Genomic DNA, 16,924 nt, shown 5'->3' on the forward strand with positions numbered 1-16,924 from the left:
AGGGTTGACAAACTGAGAGGATGCTTGTGAAAGCACAACACTCCCCAGCCAAATCTTTTTACAAAACAGTTTAACCCAGAGCCCTTGAGATTAAATGATAATTCTTCTCCGTTTCCCTTTCATTTTGGATGTTCTTTTTGACATTGTTTGATTTTTCTTAATTAGGGGTGTGACCAAATCTTGTGTAAAATCTCAAAAATGCCTAAGAAGTTCAGATCAAATTAAAGTCTGTTTTGAAAAGCACTAGTCAGTTGCTGTTGGGATGTGACTCAAGTGTCTTGTGAAAAAGATCAGAAGCTAAAAATTCTACCCAATCTTTGTATGGGCATTACATCGGCTGTTGTTATATAGAAATATAACACTTGGATTGATCAAACCTAAAATACTTTTGCTTGACACCTGTTAACAAACCATTTTTACTTGTGTACTTAATAAAAAAAATGACTTGATTACCAAAAAGGCTGATGTGTATTTGTTTTAAAAAGTATGATTACTCACCATAAAAAGCTTTACAACACAACTAAATCTGCAGACATGCAACCAATGAAGGGCTGAAATGAAATGGTGAAAAGTGCAGAAAAACAACAACAACAACACTAACTACAAATTTTTAAGGAGAATTCCCTCTAACCCACCCTCGTGTTTTGGATCTGAAGGCTTCCATGCTCCAATAAGGAAAAACGTGGGTCTTGTCCAAGTAGATTTGCCCCATTCTTTCTCCAGGTGACTGTTGGCTCTGGATCTCCTGACGCTTGACACCTGAGAACAGACACGCCTCCTAGAATCTGGGTTTGGTTGGATGGACCCTGCCGGATAATGGGTGGAGGGCGTCCCTTCGAAGCTGAGAAGCAAAGAAAAATACCGAATGTTATTCCAATGTGTTGTATCTGTGTTATTTTCTGAAATAAAGAAACAAAGAACATGTTTTTTTAATTAGTTGTTTCAGTGTGAAAAAGGTAGCTGACCTTCTCACAAGGTGTTAATTCGGAGCTGCAATAATTATATTAGTGGCTTAAAGTCCAACATGTTTGCAAGTAGTCTGATGGATTTGTTGTGAAGGAAAGTGACTGTTTTGCAAAGCCTTTACGCATCAGATGACACTGCATCACACACCTTTGAGCTTTAATTACTAGGTGAGGATTAATGATGCTTCACCCGCAGTGCTAATTACCATGGCTTCTTTATAACACCTCTCGCACGTTCATGCCTGTCCTCCCTCATCCTACTGTGTGACTCATGGTTGCACTTCCTTTTCCCCAGAAAAAGGCCCCCTTTAGTTAGCAGCAAATTCAGATAGAAGTAAACTCTAAATTAGCATGCCAAGCTGAACAATACAGCCCTTTTTTAAAGCTTTTTTTTCAGGGCTTATTATGTCATCCAGGAACAGCCTCTAGACTCTCAAGCAGTGATTTCTTGAGTGTTAAATCTCTCTTAGCCTCGAAACTACCCCTTCCTTCCAATTTTCTCGCTACTGATATCAGGTGAGTGTCCATTCACTTAGAGAGTACAGCAGGCTCGCCAAATCTTTTGATCCTTTTTCCTTCATCAGAAGTCTCTCAGCCCAATAAGGCAAACAGCTTTTCAAACAGAATATAAGGATCAGGTAAGTACAGATAATGCATTGAAAGAAAAAAAACAAGGAAAAAACGTGAGATTGTTGTGTAAGACCAATAGCTTAGATTTATGTAGAGTCACTTATATCTGAGACTTTATTTAGAATTTACCTATGTGTGAAATATTTTCATTAATGTAAGGATGAAAGTCATCTGTTTGAAGTCTGAGACCATTGATTTTAACTGGGAACAGTTGGAAAGGTCTGTCTCTTATTGGGGTCCATCTCTGTGTAATCAGAAAACTCAATGTATCTAGAGTAATATATAGGCACTTTTGCAGCCCTATACTTCGTTCTTATGTGACATAACATGAAGACACATTTCCACTACCCACCAGACTTGAGTGTAGTAATCGCTGTAGACATGGTTAAATAAGTTTGACTATCAAGCAAGGTTAAAATAGTTTGGGATTTTTTGTTCTTGCTTATTTCTATTTAGCCCTAACTTATTTTTTTCTCTAATTTATTTAGGATTTATGTTTTTGCAATGAGTTTCCCAGTATGTTTTAGTATTAGTTACTCTAATATATGTTTAATTTCAGTTTAGTTTTAAGTACTAGATTTTTAGTTGAAGGATTAGGAAAAAAAATAAGTGATGTATTTTAGAGATTGTACATAAGTTCTAAAAACTTTAACCAAAATAAGATTTTCTAGAAAATCCAACCCAATGTGAACCCAATCACTGGTATCTCTTACAGCCTGTAGAAGCCCCACCTGAGCCTATCTTCCTCTTTCCTTTCACACTGTACAGCATTGCAGCAAATACTAAGAACTGTCATAAGGAACTTTTGTGGGTTGAGAGTTGTGTGAAGTTTGTATCTTGGAAAAATTCCTCATAGCTGAAGCACATCAAAATGGATCAATACAACAATGCAATGTGATATTTAAAAACAAGCAGAGTATAGTAAGTTATTGCAGCAGGTAAAGCAACACACAACTGGGCAGGATTTTGGTTGCAATAGTGAAACTCTGTTTCCTTGGCTTACTGGCCGGGCTCAGGCTAAAGGACGTGTGTGTGTGTGTGTGGGTGTGGCCATGTCTTTAATACCTGGTGGGGACAATTTCCTAGGAATATGCTACATTTTGGGGACTCATAGTTACTTGTGGGGACCAACAACTGGTCCCCATAAGGAAAGTTTCTCTTCTTGGGGTGGGGGTTAGGTTTAGGACTAAGGTGTGAATTGAGTTTAGGTTAGGTTTAGGGATAGGTATATGTCGGTAATGGTTAGGGTTAGGGCAAGGGTCACGGTTAGGCCATATAAATTAGTGGGAAATGAATGGAAGTCAATGGAAGGTCCCCACAAGGATATTGTGACACAACATGTGTGTGTGTGTGTGTGTGTGTGTGTGTGTGTGTGTGTGTGTGTGCATGTATGTATGAATTAATCAACAGATTGATGGACTGATTAATTTCTTATCATTTTTTTTGTTTTTTTAATCCCAGTTGACTGAAGAGTAAATAATGATAATGAAGTATTGTTTCTTTTTTCAGAGGTATTTCTGAGTGGAACAAAGTACTTCTGTCCAACTTTAACCACCAAAGTAATGAAGTGTTACTCTCAGAAATCACTCAAACCAGAATCCTCATTACTGCATGTGGTATCAGTAACCAAACAGCAATCAATAAATTAATAGCATTAACCGTTTTATTTTCTATTAAAAAAAATTTCTCTTTGTAGGATGTTAGGACATACTATGACTTTACTCAAGTATTGTTCGCTCCCAAAATACTGAACACAATAGATACTACACACTTCTAATACAATAGTATACCATGTTGTACTATTCTCTAGGTGGTAATCTTACACTTTAGAATAATTGCACCGGTGGCACTGTGCAAGATAATTCCCCCAGGCTCTATGCCAACAAGGTCCATTTTTGTTTACACCCATCTGTCTAAAGCATTTCTCCCTTTGTTTGTGTTCTACACCTAATGTTTTGATATTGATCCATCTCCTTTGAGTGACTGAACAGGAGTCATTTCAACTCCAAAAAAATAAAAAAAAATAACGCTTCAACAGATGTTAATTTAATAATGTGTGGGCGAAAAAAAAAAGCCAAGAAACAAATGGAATGAGGGGCCGAAACAGCTCCCAGCTGGCAGCGGCTGAGCACTTAATGCTGACATTAAAGCGTTGTTTAAAAAAGTGCAAAGTGTCTCTCCACAAAGCAGACAGTCTTTTTTTGTGTTTTAGACAGTTTCTGCCTTTTAATTTTTCCATCACAGAGGGCGAAAGTGTTAAAATGATAGTGGGAGACTGGCTTTTAAAACTTACAGATTTTTGTCAGTAAACTGTAAATGTGGGCAGATGCTGCCCATCACTGTCAGCCGTGCTGTAAGCTTATGTGTTTGGTGATTCGCATTAAGTAACAGCATCATCGCTGAGGCTTCACCAACATCAACTGCCCTTTCCAGCAGGTTGTTGGTATTTGATTAATGATGACAAAGTAGAAAGACCTACACTTAGTCATTGGCTAGGAACTGTATTGAGCATTGCAATAGTGGTAGATCACATAACCAGAAACAGAAAAGCTCATATTCTTGCATACTCTAAAAGCAGCCTTGTTTTTCCCCTGTAAATGGGGATGGCGTGTATACACTATGGCGTTCCACCTTACCGTCTGCTACCTCCAGCTGAGCCTTGGCCATGATGCTGCCTGCCACAGTAAGGGCTTGGCAGATGTAGTAGCCTGCATCTGAGCGCTGTACAGATGATAGCGTCAGCTCTCCATTCACAGACACAGACACTCGGTCATCCCCCTGTGCTGGCTGATTGGGAAATAGAAGATCCTAGAGAGACAAATAAGAATAAATAAATAAAACTTAATTAATACTTGATGCTGTCTTTCTCACTGTAACCTTTTTTTACTTCAAATAACATACATTAAATGGTACATGAGGATATACTGTCGTTTATGACAGAATTTGAATGAACCTACAACCACTACTAGAATACAAGTAAGTCTCAAAATAAATACAAGTATATACAGCATCTCAGAGGTGTAACAGATATTAAATGCCATTATTCCTTTTTAAAGTCAGAGTTGTCTCACAGAGAGCCATCAAACTCTTGCAAGCAAGTTTCCTTGTCTGGTGAGATGTATTTAAGTTATCAACCTGAGACACGGGTGCTTGAAGCTTTGTGATCCTGTTGCAAGTCCTGATTTAGTCACTTATTTTGAAGTAAAGGGGTGAAGAGTTTCCCAGTTGCCCTGTTGTGGTTAAAGAGCCGACTAATAAAGATTTCTTGTCAAGCAATCCAACACTTTGCCACAAAAGCAATGAAGAAGCCTGGGGCACCACTTCGAAATTATTTGGCTCGAGGATAAGAGATAAACAATCTGCAGGCACTGTGAGAATAAGAAATGTAGCATCTGTCTAAGAGATTCCTTTCAGCACAAACCAAAACAGCTAATTATAAGACTGGACATTTTATCATTTTAGGCGTTAAGGAGTTTAAGTTAATTGTCAAGGCCAAATATTAAATTGGTCCAAGGGACGAATCAGTAACAGTAGCTTCTGCCATCATATGCCATCATAAGAAATTGATTTACAGCAAAACTCGGTCGACAAAAATAAAATGTTCCTAAACTCAGTGTATTTACCCGAATTAGCGCAAGTTAAAAGTACAATGATGGCGATTATTTTCTTATTTAAACATACTGTAAATGGCTTATAGGTACTTGTGGAGACTAATGACGGGTACTCATGAGGATTTTCTCCCTTCCTGTCTTGGGGTGGGGGGTACGATTTAGAACTAAGCTGTGAACTGAGTTTAGGTTAGGTTTAGGGTTAGGTATGTGTTGGTAATGGTTAGGGTTAGGGCAAGGGTCACAGTTAGGCCATAGAAATTAGTGGGAAATGAATGGGAGTCAATGGAAGGTCACCGCAAGGATTGTGTGACACAACATGTGTGTGTTTTTTTCAGTATAGGGGCCATAACAGGGGTTAGGGATATTTCTATAGGGGCATTGGCCCTTGTTGGCCCCTGTTTACAACCACCCATGATGGGTGTGAATATTGCACACCCATATTGCACATTTGAAGTGTTGCTTTTGAGGAAAGAAATACAAAACTGTTCATTTTGCAGCCAACTAAAACCAAGAGATAGGTGCTACCATTAAAAAAGTAAAAGCTTCTTCAGTTCACTTAAAAAAGGTCAATATTTTATCTGCCTGGTAAGAACAGCAGTTTCCAACCAGAGTACTAATCCTGCTGTGATAACCTGCACTTATGACTTTGAAATAGAGGAATCTGCACTGTGTGTTTCTACACCCCAGGCAAACCAGCTGATGGACAGGAAAGGACATTAACCTGCTTTCATTATGTCTAATGACTCTAATGCAGCACATGACATTGTCTCTCACAAAGTGAATTGGCTCGTCAGACGGCCATGGATTGAAAATAAATGACCACTTCATTATATAAATGTGGAACAGAATCACATTCTGTTCTGACCTGGGTTGATCCTTTTAGTGAAGGCCTTTTCCTTTTTTCTGCAAACATTTTAGCTTGAGCTTTAGCTTTTTATAGCTACAAATTGTATAGCAATGGCTGAGGGTAATCACATATCATCTATTTACATATTCTCAGAGTTGCTCTTAAACATTTGAAACCACTATTTAAGGTAAATAAAAACATATATATATTTTTTCAAGTTTAGGCAAAGTCTCCAGTCTTGGAAATAAGTCCAACTTAAATATAAAATATCTCATTGGATGCATGTCATTTAGTGTGGCTATAAAACTCCACTTCTCTAAATTAGGAAACTAAACCATACACCGTTTTATCTGTATGGCTGATTTAAATTCTCTTTTTTTTATAACTATAACTTAACCTGAAAAAGTTATGAACTGCTTTAAATTATTTTTTGAAATTTCAGAAGAGTTAATATCGTTTAATAGCCGTCTTCATCTATATCTTTATACTGTCCCGCCCTTTGCTTTATAGTCTATTATTCTGGGTTTGAAGGCTCACTGGTGCAGAAAGACAGGTTGCCATGGAAAGTAATGCAGTCATTTTACTTCACATTTATCACTGTAGTATACACAATTTGATCAACGGATAAGTTTGGCTGGCAAAGATTGCTCCGCCGTATGAAATCTGCAGCTCTCATACACTATATTGCCAAAAGTATTTGCTCACCTGCCTTGACTCACATATGAGCTTAAGTGACATCCCGTTCCTAATCCATAGGGTTCAATATGACGTCGGTCCACCCTTTGCAGCTAGAACAGCTTCAACTCTTCTGGGAAGGCTGTCCACAAGGTTTAGGAGTGTGTTTATGGGAATTTTTGACCATTCTTCCAGAAGCGCATTTGTGAGGTCGCACACTGATGTTGGACGAGAAGGCCTGGCTCTCAGTCTCCGCTCTAATTCATCCCAAAGGTGTTCTATCGGGTTGAGGTCAGGACTCTGTGCAGGCCAGTCAAGTTCATCCACACCAGACTCTGTCATCCATGTCTTTATGGACCTTGCTTTGTGCACTGGTGCACAGTCATGTTGGAAGAGGAAGGGGCCAGCTCCAAACTGTTCCCACAAAGTTGGGAGCATGGAATTGTCCAAAATGTCTTGGTATGCTGAAGCATTCAGAGTTCCTTTCACTGGAACTAAGGGGCCAAGCCCAGCTCCTGAAAAACAACCTCACACCATAATCCCCCCTCCACCAAACTTTACACTTGGCACAATGCAGTCAGACAAGTACCGTTCTCCTGGCAACCGCCAAACCCAGACCCGTCCATCAGATTGCCAGATGGAGAAGCGCGATTCGTCACTCCAGAGAACGCGTCTCCACTGCTCTAGAGTCCAGTGGCGGCGTGCTTTACACCACCGCATCCGACGCTTTGCATTGCACTTGGTGATGTATGGCTTGGATGCAGCTGCTCGACCATGGAAACCCATTCCATGAAGCTCTCTGCGCACTGTTCTTGAGCTAATCTGAAGGCCACATGAAGTTTGGAGGTCTGCAGTGATTGACTCTGCAGAAAGTTGGCGACCTCTTCGCACTATGCGCGTCAGCATCCGCTGACCCCGCTCCGTCAGTTTACGTGGCCTACCTCTTCGTGGCTGAGTTGCTGTCGTTCCCAAACACTTCCATTTTCTTATAATACAGCTGACAGTTGACTGTGGAATATTTAGGAGCGAGGAAATTTCACGACTGGATTTGTTGCACAGGTGGCATCCTATCACAGTTCCACGCTGGAATTCACTGAGCTCCTGAGAGCGACCCATTCTTTCACAAATGTTTGTAAAAACAGTCTGCATGCCTAGGTGCTTGAATTTATACACCTGTGGCCATGGAAGTGATTGGAACACCTGATTCCAATAATTTGGATGGGTGAGCAAATACTTTTGGCAATATAGTGTATCTAATTTAGATCTCACACAAAGACTAGATGAATCAGCTCAACCATTACTCAAATATTGAAGGACTGAATAAAAAATAACGCCACTTAAACTCACACTAAAGAAAGAAAACTTATAGCTGAGAGAAGCTTGCAATTAAAAATCAAACTTACATCTCACTATTTTATTTAAAGCTACAGTGTGTAACTTTTAGCGACATCTAGCGGTCAGACTGCAGACTGCAGCAACATGAACATCTCCCCCCCACCGCTTCTCCCCCCCAACAGTACGGCGAGCGTTACGGGACAAAATGTCTTCCACGACGTCCGCATCACCTACCTTCTCAAGTGATGAGGTTTGTTTACATAGATAATTTTACAGATAGTATTTCATTAGTCTGTGTAGGGTATAGATTTCATGTAGACTTAAGATAATAGATATACCCGTTATTTTTTCTACATCGTTGTGACGTTTTGGCGATCTCGCAATCGCTAGTTTGTTGGCTCTGCGCTGCCGTAGCGCAAAGATGTCTGCCTCCATGGCTGCGAGACCCGCTCCTATGTAATTATAAATAACGAATTCTAAGGCAACGCAAATATTAAGGTTAAGAGGCTGAGCTCGTAGATGATGATAAATAACATAGTTATGTATAATATATTACATTTCTGACTGTATATCCCTGTAATTATTACACACTGTAGCTTTAAAGTATGCAATTCAGTTAATAAATTCCTGACCATTTGGGGGCACTCAGTATATTAAAAATGTCCCTGCTAAATGGAGTGATGATCTTTACATATGAAAAAAACAACAACAAAAAACAAAGATGGTGACATCACACCAAAATCATGAATTTCATTCTTATGCGATAAGATGAATTTTGGTTAAGGATATTCCATACTTTTGATGCAGATACACACTACACAAAATGAAGTAATGTCCGAAGTGATACATATTCTTCCAAGACATGACCGGACCGAATTTTTCACAAAACCCCAGACATTCATGGCGCTGTCACACCTTGACTATTTAGCCAGCATATGCCGACAAAAATTTGGCAAAAACGCTGGCATATGTTGGATAAGATATGGGTACGTTTTGTGTAAGTTATGAGCAGGCTGAAGCACGCTGGCACATGTTGACATAGGGCAAGTACATTAAGAAATTTTGAAACTAATGCCAGCGTATACTCATACGTGGGCTATAAGTTACAGGTAAGTTATGTGATTGTTGACAAATGTTAATTTTAAGTTACTCATAAGTCGTGGTGAGTAGCTTATCCGAAATGTATGAGTAACTTGTTCATAACTTCTGCCTAACTTATCAACATATATCCAAAGCCTATCAACATATGCAGGTATATTTGAGATATTCCAGATGACCACTAAACGTCTTTCTAAATGACAGCGACTGATGGCGTATTGTCAGGGTTTTGGTACAAAAGGGGGTTCACAGGAGAAAACCGTCAGTATTCCTCCAGACTTCAGACGTTACACAAGAGGTGGAGGATCTGGCAAGGCTGAGATGAGAATACATTCTAGCTGCCCTCCAACATCAGCATGCTCTCATCAATTTGACTCTTTTCCAGTTGTAGGGTGAACGTGAAGGTGAGTGTGATGGATCCTTCCTGCTTTCACGTCCACGGCCACGACCAACATGTTCCTAGCAGACATGACGCTGAATCTGCTGCGACAGCAAACCTTCTTTCTTTTCTTTTCTTTTCTCTTTCTTTCTTTCTTTCTTTCTTTCTTTCTTTCTTTCTTTCTTTCTTTCTTTCTTTCTTTCTTTCTTTCTTTCTTTCTTTCTTTCTTTCTTTCTTTCTTTCTTTCTTTCTTTCTTTCTTTCTTTCTTTCTTTCTTTCTTTCACAAAGCATACATTTTAAACCCATTTTAAGTGTTTGCTATTACAACTTAACAGTGACTTGGATCACAGACTTTTCAGTTTGCTCACCTTGCTGCCCTCTCTTTGCCAGAAGACTGTTGGCTGAGGTTTGCCTTTTGTCACACAGGGAAAGGTAGCTGTCCGTCCTTGCGCCACAATCTGGTCCCTTGGTCTGACAACAAACTGTGGTGCCTCTGAGTTTGAAAATTAAAGACAAAGCAAAACAATCTTGTGGACATCTCACTACTGTTAGACTGTCATAAGCATATTTACTGTATTAAATTTAAAGCTCAAAGCTAAAGAAGTTCATGCACTGGGTGTTTTCTTCTAGTTCTTATTTATGTTAGTCAAATAAGCCAATTGTTGAAATACTGTTAATTTGGAAATAAAGTTCACCATTTGAACTAAATCACATCAACCACAGCTGAACCCCCATTTTGGAAGAATTCAGAACAAATATTTCAGTATTTTACTTGAAGTCAGAGGCTGATAAGCAGCAGATATGCAGGTCTAAAGATTCTTTAATGATTTAGCGTGTGGAATGTGACAAAAGCTCATGCATACTGACCATGTCTGTGATTGGAAAACAAAAAAGGAAAAAAAATAAGCATATGCACAATGGGATCACCTCTTACTTACCAACGGGGCGAGCTGGTGACACAACAATGGTGTGGGTGACATTGACAACAGAGGGACAGGAAAAGAAAGAAATGAAAATCAGAAATGAATGGAAATGGAGCTGGGTTTCCATCCATGAAGCTCAGGGACAAGAGGGGTAACTCTTAGTCACCAAAGCAGGGAGTGCATGGACCCTACCCTCAAAACAATACAGAAAATACTGGGAAAAAACAAATCTTTAATCAAAATATAGCCTAGAATAAATACATCTGTTTCTGTACATTTACAGCACTTAAACTGGAAGAGGTTTTAAAAGCCAATACATAAACTGAAACTAAACAAAATGAACAAAAATTATCAATTATTAGTTAGGATGAGCTCATGCTGTCAGAGATAATAATCAGTTTCCCTATATAACTTACACCTTTACACCAATAAAACCTTGTGTGCTATGAAAAAAAAGTAAGTTACAGTTATGTTGATATACACTGCAACAATTTTGCGCATAATAAAAACTCAGCTTGCGAAAAGCATTGAACAGGCCTTATTGAAACGAGGTGTAGGTAGCATAACCACAAACAGCGCAACATTTAAAACTAATGTTAGCTGGAGCAAAATGGAACTTTATTTAAGGATGTAGCTGCATATATAGACTCAGAAAAAGTTATGATTATATAAGAACAAAGACATATAGGCCTTATACTAATAAAATCTAGGTTTTTATTTTACTACACTCTTAATGAATAGAATCTTTGTCACATATTGAATAAAGATTTTCATAAATTTGGAAAAATAGCGATTTATGACTCTACATCACCTTATTTCTCCTTTAAAACAACTCAGATATGTGTCTGGGAAAATAAATTCATGACACATTTGTTAATGAAATGTTCATGAAATAAAATATGTATTATGCACCATGTATGAAGATGTGCCACAGCCGCCCATGGATATGAACTGGAATTAAAAAACAATTTAGAATACTAAAGGTTGGCTCTGTTTCTTGGCATAATCTTTAAATTGAATAAAACATATGCACATACATTTAAGTCTATCAATGGTGTTCCTTCCTTACTTGCATATAGCTGATTCCTTCTGCAGGGGTATACCATACAAAAATAGTGAGTCCACAAGCCTACTGTAGGCACACATCTCAGACTGTGAGCATATAAATTAAACTGGAATTGATGACACTCCATCTTAATATTGCTTGAGAATTTAGAAATGTCCCATATATTCCTCCTCCAACCCCAAACAACCCCAGCTCCTAATTATTTGTGTGTTGGACTAGAAATAATGTGTTTTTTGTTACTAAAACTAGAAAAGGAGATGCTAGATTTAAGTTTGTTTTATTTTCTGAAACCAATATTTTTAGTTTAAAGGCACTCGTCAATTGGTGCGTAATTATGAAGTTATTACTCAAAAAAGAGATTGAAAACGTAAAATGTAATTGGATTTAATATCTGGGGCTTCACACATGTTTAGATTAATCAGCAACATTAAATTGTAATATAAAAGTAAACCTGAGCTCAGGCCCAGTAGTTCAACATGATGGCAATAAAATCTACAGCTAGCAATAAAGAGATGTTGTTGGGGCTTGCTGTGGGAGAGATAAAAAATATCAGGAAATGGTTATATGCTTTGACACACATGAGACCAGTAACTGTTACCCACCTCTGATGGTCAGGTAGGCAGAGGCCTCTGCTTTACCCACACGATTCTCTGCTATGCAGGTAAATGTCCCTTGATCACTGACAGATGCCTTTTTAATCCTCAACAGGAAGTCCTCTCTTTCATATCTGATGTCATACCTGGAGAAATGGAGTTAGAAAAATTACAGGTGTAATACTACTAAAAGATAAAAGCATATACAGAATATGCTAATAAATTAACTCATTGCAGTAAAGTAAATAAGCAAAACAAACACTACAGCTAAGTGATTGGTGTGTAAACTTGTGTGTCTGATGTTTTGCTTGGAAGCTTTAAAAAGGAAGTGTCAGTTTTGATAGAATAACAAGAGAGTTTCTCAGGGAAATGCTATGGGGGGGATGAAAAGACAAGCAATTAAACTCAAAGATGAAGGCAGGCAAAAATGAAAGGAGCTTTCAGCTAGAACCCTGATTGTTCCACTATTTCAATATTCATAAAAAAGGCACAGCCCACACTGTAGTGTGGGATGTTGTGTAGTGTGAGAGAGTGTGTGTGTGTGACAGCCAAAGAGAGAGAGAGAGAGAGGGAGAGGGAGAGGGGGCAAAAAGACAAGAGAGCAAGACGTACACTCAGAGTAAGGAAGAGGCACTGTCTGACATATTGAATTTGATGATTGCACCAAGCATTAAAACATGACTAATTCATAGAGTTGTTCCTTGCATCCGAGTGTATCTATCGCTGAAGTAAACGTGAGGCAGTAGCAGGGCACTGAGAGTTAGAGAACAATTTCAGCCAGCTGAGTTTAGATAAGCGCCTTGGAGGGCCAAGAGACGAAACAAGTAGAGGAGCAAGTAGTTAGGTCTCCCTCTCTTGGGTCCGTTTTGGCATGAAAGACCTTGTGAAATTGTCTAGCCAGCCATACTGATTTAAAGATGGAAGATAAGTCAGGCAGAGAAATAGCACGAAGGGGGTGGGGGACGCGTGAAAAAGTCACATCCAAAGATGGTGTTCAAAGGGTGTGGGCAGAGTATCAGTGGTGGGGGCTCTGTTGAGGAGGTCTTTCCAGAGTCTGGAGCGGACTTCATTCCCAGAGCATCTCTGACCCAGATATGTGTTTCCCAGGAGGCTGGTAGTTTTTGGAAAAGAATAAAAGAAGTGAAAGGAAGGAAAGTAAAACAAAGTATTTAGAAAAAGTAGGACATATTTTACTGTCAGAGGGTACTGAGGAAGAGGGCACAATCAAGGTAGGAAGACAGGTTACCAGACAGTAACCAGACAGAGAAGTAATTGTAAAAATAAGCCAAAACATTAGATTTATATAACTCATTGTAAAATAACAGTCGGTCAAATTACAATGGCACCCAGCAGATGGTGGGAGCATGTGACCAGTCTGTTTTAAAAGGCAATGTCAGGAAATTAGGAACAATCTGGTGTGTCTTTTGAAAACATAATTAAACTGTCCAATAGGGGTGTTGAATTCTCCAAACTGGCAAGAAGATAAAAAACTAAACAAAAAAAACAACATGGTAACCAGAATCTTGCTGTGTGAAAATTAACAATGATTGGTGATTGTGCATAAAAAAACTTAAGGTCTTACAGAACACAGGAAATAGTTTTGTATGAAGAAAGAGGATAATAATGTACTGTTAAAGAAGATACTGTTTTACTTATCACTGGTGTTTGTAAATACAATTACAAAAGATGTTAATGGTTTATAAGCCCTTCACAAAATTTGAGTTAAATTAAAAAGATACATATCCAGAAATATTACTTTAAAGTGTAAGTAACCCCTAAAAAAAAGATGACCCTGCCCCCAGAAAAACGTTTGAAAAAGGCCATCAAAGTAGTTGGTACCAAGACACCCTGAGGGGGAGGCTGAGAATGGAGATGAGCGGCGGTGGACTGTAGGGGGTGTCATGATCTTTGCACTGATGACTGGTTTAATGGTGCATGCCATTCAACTGCCTAGCTCCGCCCAGTTTTTCATTACTGTTCATCTTATCCAACTGCTCTGCTTCTATGTAGGTTGCTCGCTCCCAGTCATCAGTGCCAGATTATTCGAGCATTCGGTGAGAGTTCTCTAGCGTACCTGTTGTTGTTCTGATTGCCTGATCCTGACCAGTTCTGCCCTCGGACCTGGTCTGTTCCTGTTTTGGATTTGTTTCCCTGACCTGTCTTCAGACTCCTGCTGGTTTCTGTTTGTGGATTGAACCTGGATCTGCCTTCTCACTCTGACTCGGATTTCCCCTTGTTACCTCTTCAGATCTCTGATCTTCTGGTATGGACTCCTGTTAACCTCTTCAACAGCGGCTTGGGTTTCATCTTCTGGAACCTCCTGCCTTCGTTCGTCTGTTTGGGTCTGCTCGTCAGCCAGTTCTTCAGGCTCAGGCTCCTGAAACTCTCTTGCTGGATTCCACTCCTTTTTCTGGGCGCAGACTTGAACTCTAAAACCAGGTTAATAACTCACACGCTAGTAATGGCCCTCTGCCAAATTTACATGGTCACTAAACTGAGTTTTCCCTCTACCTAGTTTCCGGCCTTTGACTCCTTTGTTGCTGAGTTTCAGATCCGATGTCAATAAGTATTTTTGTAAATCACAGTGATCTGTCTCCTTCGAAATCTGGGTCCTCAGTTCTGAGCCCTGACAGGGGGTGTGGTCAGGATGACAGAAAGTGGCAGCTATTTTAATGCAGGACAGCTTAGTTTAGCTTTATTGAAGCATAAAGATTAGGCAAAGGAATGCTGGTAATATCTCCATTAATAGTTCTTTTAAGGTAGAGGAATTATTTTTCAACCTTTTTTACCACCCTTGACCCTACTTAATGCATAAAAGTCACATTTTGTGATTTATATACTTATTTACTGAAGCCAGAAAGAAATTAGAACAATCAGGAATCAAGTTTCCAAATAAAAAAATAAATAAAAATTCAGTAAGGACTTGAAATTAGTAATATCCAATCCATCTTCAAGGGTTGTTAAATGAGCTCCATGATAATGAGCTCTGATGTGAGCTGTTTGTGTTCTTACACTGAAGTGCATCATGCCATTCCACAGAGGCCTGCCTCCACACCTACTACTGTATATATTTCAATACATTTAAAATCAGTCCTTACCTGCCACGAGGAACATCCACATCCTCCTTTTTCCAGCGCAGGGCAGGTGGTGGGTCACCATAGACCTGACATCTGAACTCTACACTCTCATCAACTAGAACCACCTGGTTAACAGGACGTTGCATAAAAGCTGGTCTTTCTAAATAAGGATCACACACAAGACAAGCATTATTTATGCAAAAGGGTTAAATATGCTTTTTGAATTCAAGTTAGTGAATATTCTTGCAGTTTACTTGTTTGTAAAATATGCACTGAGTATGGGACAGATTTCCTACCAAATACTGAGAGTTGTGCTTTTTCACTCTCCCGCACTCCAACCATGTTTGAGGCCACACACACATAAATCCCTGAATCGCTCTTCTTAGTATTTGAAATTGTCAGCTTTCCTCCTCGAACCTAAAGCGGATAAGAGAATGGCTTGCTTGAAAATAAAATATTTTGAACTTTTACTTACTGTATTTGTTTGGGTCCTTTCCTGAAAACAAACTCACTGTGATCCTGTCATCCTTGAGATCCAGTTCAGTTTTGTCCTTTCTCCAGAATATGGTTGGTTCAGGATGCCCACGTGGAGACTGACAATCAAAACTTGCCGTTTCCCCAACTGCCACCACCATATCCTGTGGGTTCTGTCGGAAGTCATCGCGTAGCACTAGAGCAAACACAAGAAGTAACACAGAATTATAACTGTAATAATATGTCATTTATCTAAATAGCTGAATTTATATAGCCACTTAGGAAATCCTAAACCCACTCTTGCATTAACATGTCTTTTCTTTAGTAATTATTTCACAATTTTACGATTCATTGTTAGACAATACACTACTACTTCTTTTCTCTTATTAGTCTGAGTGTATGAGAGCTCTAAGCAGATAAGTGCAACCAAACATAAATCCAAGAAAATCTGCTATAGACTGTAGTGCAAAACATGCTTTATATACAGTATAGGAACATTCTTTTTCATAAAAAAAAAAAAAAATGAAAAGGACAGATATACTTTACAGAAAGAGAATGGTCATCGATAAAACCTCTAAATCCACTTAGAGGTTTAGTAGCAAATGTATTTAGTTTACATTTCACAGTGTAAAATGAAAAAAACAAAACAACAAACAAATAAGATTTTTATATTTTTTATCATGAACAAAACCTGCACCATTTCACCTGCCTAAACCTAAACAAAGTTCAGTTAATGACGAATTTCATTAAAATTATGCCTTTAAACTGGAAATGATCACCTCAGAAGACTGATTTAGCTTTACTTATCAGAGATTATCAGAGATTATCAGAGATTAGAGAATCTCTTAAGGTTTTCCTAAAGTAGTCTATGTCCTGAAGGAACCACTGATAGGAAGGATTTTGGAGGATTTTGTCTCTAAAACCACCTGGTATTTAAAAGAGATTATAACTCCAGCCACCCATGTAAGGTTTCGACAGCCTTTGAATGAGAAAAAGTCCCACAGTCTCATAGACCCTCTACTGTACTTACAGGAGGGCAACAAGTCCATCACACATTTTTTATGTAGTGTCACAAATGTGCTGTTTTCAAAAAAATAACTTGCTAATTAACCCTTTCTTCCAATATTGCATACCATCCTTTCATTTATATGGTCTACAAAGGCATGCCCCAGCTTCTGGTATTTTATCAGACATGCTGAAAAATTCTCTAGCATGAGCAATGCAGCTCATACACAAAACTTATGATGCAC

At 38.8% G+C, this 16,924-nt stretch overlaps 1 protein-coding gene across 2 annotated transcripts in view; it reads right to left on the minus strand.

The window, feature by feature from the left end:
• The window catches only part of LOC119786101 (roundabout homolog 2-like), a 118,894-nt gene that overhangs the window by 39,633 nt on the left and 62,337 nt on the right, over positions 1 to 16,924 (minus strand). Inside the window, exons 3-10 of one of the 2 annotated variants that reach the window (XM_038289196.1) lie at positions 15,713 to 15,870; positions 15,497 to 15,617; positions 15,222 to 15,360; positions 12,133 to 12,269; positions 10,480 to 10,491; positions 9,910 to 10,034; positions 4,232 to 4,403; positions 636 to 841 (exon numbers count right to left, since the gene is read on the minus strand). In XM_038289196.1, the coding sequence (XP_038145124.1) occupies positions 636 to 841; positions 4,232 to 4,403; positions 9,910 to 10,034; positions 10,480 to 10,491; positions 12,133 to 12,269; positions 15,222 to 15,360; positions 15,497 to 15,617; positions 15,713 to 15,870 (1,070 nt within the window). The remainder of the gene's footprint in view (positions 1 to 635; positions 842 to 4,231; positions 4,404 to 9,909; positions 10,035 to 10,479; positions 10,492 to 12,132; positions 12,270 to 15,221; positions 15,361 to 15,496; positions 15,618 to 15,712; positions 15,871 to 16,924) is intronic. The other variant, XM_038289197.1, reaches the window with a different exon arrangement.

Source organism: Cyprinodon tularosa, unplaced genomic scaffold (assembly GCF_016077235.1).
Source record: "Cyprinodon tularosa strain WSP-4 unplaced genomic scaffold, ASM1607723v1 ctg265, whole genome shotgun sequence".
NCBI classification, from domain to species: Eukaryota; Metazoa; Chordata; class Actinopteri; order Cyprinodontiformes; family Cyprinodontidae; genus Cyprinodon; species Cyprinodon tularosa.